General features: G+C 51.9%; 1 protein-coding gene across 1 annotated transcript; it reads left to right on the forward strand.

Moving 5' to 3' along the window:
- Positions 1 to 2,091: 2,091 nt before the first annotated feature.
- Positions 2,092 to 2,591, forward strand: WHR41_09298 (uncharacterized protein; the record flags this gene model as incomplete). The annotated part of the gene is made up of 4 exons (XM_069377902.1): positions 2,092 to 2,228; positions 2,284 to 2,354; positions 2,414 to 2,486; positions 2,534 to 2,591. 4 exons carry the CDS (start codon positions 2,092 to 2,094, stop codon positions 2,589 to 2,591), a joined length of 339 nt encoding a protein of 112 aa, XP_069225150.1.
- Positions 2,592 to 6,000: the final 3,409 nt, after the last annotated feature.

The raw sequence follows: 6,000 nt of genomic DNA on the forward strand, positions 1-6,000 counted from the left end.
ACTTCGAAGACAAACGTTCCGGCCCAGTGGCAGCCGACAAGGCTCAGGTGTTGCCATTGGTCTTCGCAATTGTTACGTTCATCTGCTCGCTTTCAGTCACGATTATCCACGCCATTGTCAGGAGGAAAGCCAAAGAATGGAAGGAGTGGAATCGGAGTGACAAATTAATTCGTAAGACTCCTTTGCCTTTGCGGCTCTACATATACTGACACGGGAAACAGCGATCGCATTTGTGAGCTCAGCAGCGAGTGACAATGATACCATTAGCTGACAGTCGCGCAGTTGGCGGCGGTGCCATTCTGGACCCTACTTTTCATCGGGATATCACACGGCCTCGGGACAGATATCAGCAGTGCTGACGATGGCGCGAGCAGGATGGTCGCGCAGGTCAGGCAAAAACATACCTTGTCGAGTCCGACGTCGCTGACCGTCACGCAGATGTTTTCATGGTATCAAGTTCCACGACTTGTTTGCATGGGATTGACGAAGTGTTCCGCCGCATATTTCATTCGTGACCTGAAAGGGCACATTCGGGGTTGGAAGATAGCAAGCTTGGCGAGCTTCTTCACAATGGCATTGTGGACAGCGGGAGCGCCGTTGGTCGCGGTGATCGAATGCACATCTGACGATGCAAACGTCATATTAGTGTGTCCCACGATGGTGAGCACAGCTTCGACTAAGCAGCAAGAAATAGCGAACACGACGTTAACGGCAGTATAGGTGCCTCGATGGAGGGCAATCATAATCTCGAGCGTGTGTCTCGAGGTGTGGTTGGTTGGGCTCGGCAGCTCCGTCCCTTGGACGACGGAGAAGTTACCACAAAACGACAGGTTGAAAGTGTCGGCGTTGTTCCTTTGCAGGCTAATGTGAGTTTCGAGAGACGAAAAACATATCCTGGGCGCCACTGATGGAGGACAGAGTGCCAGTATTCGAGATTTGCCGCTACTTCGCCTTCGCAGCATTCCTGGAGCACGGGAGACCTAGCTTTGGTCTTGCACCAACGATAGTCTGGGACTGTATTCTGGTGTCGGCTTCCGTCTTCACGGTGGCTTTGCCGGCAACCAAGCAGATGCTCAAGGGAAAGCTTCGATCGGCGGATGGAGGGAAGCATTGGCAGAGCGATGCAACGCGCGATCAGCAGCAATCGCCACGGGAGTTGGAGGCGCAAGTGCCAGCGCGCCAAACACAGGGGGAACTTTCGATATACCCGTCGTCACAGACTGCAGAAGATACACCACCAGCATCTCGGCCTCGGCCGTCGTCGTCCTCAGGACCTGGCTTGGATGAAATAACGTTACACGATGACTACCGCCTGCACGGAATGCCACCATACGCGTCGACTGACCGGATCCTCGGACCTCAGAGCAAACAAGCAACTTAGAACTAGAGCTTTCTCCTCTTGAAAACTAGCTGTAATATTATTTCAAATTTATACATGTTGTTGGTCTCACCCCGAATCAGAGGAGTGCTCCCAGCCGACTTGATCACCCCACCCCAACGTTCATATAGTTCTAAGTTAGTTGTAAGGTCAGATGACGCGCCATTCTCCAAGCAGCCGCGGACACTACCCATGGCACGGGAAATGTGTGGAGGCTCGCCAACTTGCCGCTACAACACATTCCACTCCTGTTGACATCGTGCATTGGGAGACTTGATCGTGATTCCTTCTCGGGCAACGATGGGGGAATTGCCAAGCCGCTTCATCGGAAGTTCTCATCCGGGTTGATGAGGATCGTCTAGAGAGTCTGGAAGGTCTGCGAGTCTGGAAGTGTGGTGGGTGTGGATTTGGTGCGCCGGGTCGACTCCAAATAGAGTCCCCTTCCCAACCTCGCTTGCAGGTCACCACCTCTAGATTCGGATACCGCAGATGAGCAAGTACCTCAACAACCTCGGGAGCTCGCGGCGCCGATGTTCTTTGTCTGTGAGCAACCTTCCATTCGTGAAGAAGGGGTCATGGCTCTTGTGTCTACCGTACCTGCCGACATAAACATGTGCTGATGGCCTTTTCGAAGGTGCCAAAACCCGTTATCGTTTCACCATCCGCTACCAGCCTGCTCCGAAGGCTCGAACCTCCCGATCTCTTGAATCAGTATGGATGCCACCTTGGATCTCGTGACTAAAGTGGTCTACCAGGAGGGCGTGGGACTGTCGATCAAGCATGGGGACGATGTGACGATGAGTTACAGTGGAATATGGTTCAGCGCCGAGAGTGAAACCTCTGGTGTACAGTAAGCTGCGTGGAAAAAGGCGTCTTAGACCATTTCATCTGCTAACGAAGCAAAGGTTCTTTCCTACCTACGGGGAATCCCGTATCTCATTTTGCGTTGGCGACCCGCAGGAAAGTCCATGCAAGGGTAAGCTTTCTGGTCTGGACAGAGTGCTCTTATCTTCTGACTTACTAATGACGTCGTAGAGCTTGAAGCTTTGCTTTGCGAATGTGAAGGAGGAATGAAAGAAGGTGAAATCTCGGGGTTCACCATGCCACAGTAAGTTCTATGAATACGCTTGAAGAAGACCGCTGACTCCATGCAAGTTCCAACGCCAATTTGTTTGGCTACGAAGTCCCAGGAGATGCGGATGTCAGGTGGTAAGCTCACAGCTCAGTATGAACCCGATTTGAGACTGACTGCGCTTGGCGTTAGGTTCATATGTGTCACAAGCATAACCAGATGCGAGTAGGATGTAAGTTCGCGGACAGAGGTTGCATCTCAAGGATGTTGAGACTACGCGGCGGTGTCTGTCATCCGTAAATAATAAGCCATCGCTTTCGTGACAACACAAAACTGTCCCTCGCAAAGACCAGGGATAGTAGCCCGTCAATACATATACAATGTATTATAAGGACATCCATTTGGACAGCGGATCTTTTGATTGGCCTTGTCTGATCATTTTCGACTGTCACTCCAGTATGCGTCCGTCCAAGCGTTGTTAGAAGTTGTTCAGTCGTCCAAAATGAGCTGTGGCGCTTACGCCCCTGTAAGTCATAGGTCGGACAAGGGTTTAGGCAATTCCAACAATGGCTTGAATTGACAACGATCTTTGGGCAAGCAATGCATGAGAGAAGACGATGCTCAAGATTAGGGCTGGGAAGCTTCTCGGGCCATTACGAGGCCGGCAGGGGTGGCTTCAGTAGAAGATTAGCTATATTGGGCGAAGGATTGCTTCCTGACCAAGCACTTGGACCTATCGAGATAGGTCTAGCGACGTATGTCTGAATCACTAAGGTGAGCCGGGTCAACAGCGACAAGAGGCTGACTCGGTAACTGGCCGCACTAATCAATGGCACCGCCATCGTTGCCAGTTTCGTCGTGTGTCCGGTCTGCCATCGACGTCGCGACGCAACGACCATCTTCGGATGGTGGCTTGACAATTAGGGCTGACTGAGAGTGGCGTGGCGTCATCTGGCCTTTCTTGTCAGCCTACCGGTTCGCTCCCCTCGTCATGCAAGTTGCCTTTCCTTTAAATCCATGGTGACCGCCCTTGGTTCGCATCCTGCAAGGACAACAATGCAGGCGTCCATTCCAGTCTTAAATGACAACCAATACTTCCCTTCACCATGGTGGACGTGGCAGCAGGGATACGAGCTTCGGCACGTACCCACAATGCGACTCAATGCTTCTAACATCGAAAGCTTTCCGGCTGCGACTCAAGACTTCGGATCCGTTCACAGACTGCCACCCCCTCAGGAGCTATCCGCACAACCGCATCCACAAGGGAAAGCTTCGAGGAGGTTGCCAAAGCTCTTACCCGCATCGGCAAAGCTTTCCGTCGCCACGTCCACGCCAATAGTCGTCAGCTGCCTTGGGGACAAGTGGTTGGCAAAGTTGCTCAAGCGATTGAAGAAGATCCGCCGGCGCGATGACAAAGTAACGGAACATCGCACCATCTTAGCGGACCTACTTGGTGGTAGCGAAGCCATCTGGATTTTGGCCTCGATCATGCTCCCAGCGGTTCCGGATGTAGAGCCGCTGGAGCACTCAGACCTATCGGTTGAAGCGCCTACGGAAAGCCGAGTCATCCACATCAGAGGGAAGGTGCTATATGTTGATCTGGTAGAGTGCCAGGAAGTGTGTTTCAAGTTGACGGATGAGACAATCGAGGCCCTCTTGGACTATCATGACGAAGTTCACTGCGCGAACCTCAGGGCGAACGGAATTGACTGCAACGATCTTGAGAGACGCATCGAAGTGGCCAAGAATGAATACCATCGAGCGATTCATGCATTCATCTTTCGCACAAAGAAACAGTGTTTCCAGGAAATTCAAGATGATGGTTCAGGCGAGCTCGGTTTCGGACGTCCCATGAAGGCCAAGACATCGATCATGGCACTCTTCAAGGCTATACCGGAGATTTTGGCACCCCCAATAGACATTAACACGTCATTACCGGTATCGGAGGCATACAGTTATCCAAGATCATGGATGTCTGCCGACGGAGAAGGTGCGAATCTTGATAGATCTTGGCCAAGACTGATGAACGAATGGTATGGTTTGGGATAGTTGATCCCAGGAGGATTTGTAGATATATCTGGTGGATGAGTATGTAAACCTCGATTAAGCATCATATTCAGTTCCTCGTGTCGTTCGATTGCCTGCTTGACTTGTGGTGTGATGTTGTGTGCATCACGAACGATTTTGATTCATTCTACCTGCAGTCGATCTAGAACTAACTTATCTGCGTCATATCTCCAGTAGCGTAACATACTCCAGAAATCCAAATCTTCACTCTAGACTTGGGAATGACGATCGATAGGCCCGGCCGTAATACATTATGGTCGTCGAGGGCGCAGTCGCATCTGCGAACCCGCGCGTTCCTGGCAAAGCCTAGAACTAGCGAGCTGAAGTGGGGCGGAGCGCGAGAGACAAATGTGTATAAGTCGGTGAAGTCTCCATCACAGCCTTCGCTCAAGATTTTGACATTTGTGCCAAGTATTCTTCGCACCAATACATTTACTTACCGTTTAAGCCTTCAACTCTTGCTACCTGCGAATCTTGCTACCTGGAGTAATGGCGCATCTCGCATCTAGCCCGCCTGCCGCCAGAATCTCGATGAACGGTACCGTTTATCCACACTGGTACAACGTTGACGAATACGCTTTTCAGCCAGCGCAGAGTGCGGGCATAACACAAGACTCTCCTACAATTGCAGAGACCTCGCCACGGAGACTGAGTGATTCACCATTCCAACTCTCAAGTCCGGTACCTGCAACACGCCGAGCAAGCCGCAACAAGGCCCTCGGCTTGGATTCCAATTCAGACCCCCCGGCGACAAAGGAGCCACGACAGCGTGGGACCAAAGTTTGCGCGCGATGCAAAAAGAGCAAGATCAAATGTATCTTGGGAGATGGGGATTCGTGTCTAAGATGCGATTGCATGGGTGTTCGATGTTATCTACCCGCAGCTCGCCGACCTCGGGAGAAAGAGCTGACGAGGAGGTCCGGCAAGGCTCCAAGGGAAAAGTGCGTCTTTGCAAGTATGAGGGGAACACACCTACTGACATATGACCAGGATGATCACAGCCCTCCGACTAGAGGTTTCAAACTTGAAAGAAGAGCTGTGTAAGACGACAGAAGCATTGGAGGCGACACGTCTCGAGAACGCAAGGCTCACGGCCGAGGCTCAAAACGATCGTGAGTAATTCCAACATGCCCTGGTCGTGAATAGTAGGACCGCTTCAGAGGGCAAGCACTGCACACCGGTCAAACAAGATGGCGATCCGATGTTCTCTCCGAGCACTGCAACCGTGTCGTTCTACGGCTTGGAACGGGGCATCCAGGCTTACAACGGGCTCCAAATTGGTGTACAACAACAGCGCTTCTACGGATACGACTCATCCAGACATGGGTACCAGATTGATCAGGCTGCCACACATGATGCTCAAGTGCAGGGAGCACACAGTGTGCCCAGCTATTAGTAGTAACGTGAACCAGCACCTGATGGGCTGTCGCTCTGGAGACGTCGGACGGGATGAGACCAGCAGTATCCTGGAGAGACGCTTTCG

The sequence above is a fragment of the Cladosporium halotolerans genome (assembly GCF_011745625.1).
Source record: "Cladosporium halotolerans strain TM138-S3 chromosome Unknown Sca74, whole genome shotgun sequence".
NCBI classification, from domain to species: Eukaryota; Fungi; Ascomycota; class Dothideomycetes; order Cladosporiales; family Cladosporiaceae; genus Cladosporium; species Cladosporium halotolerans.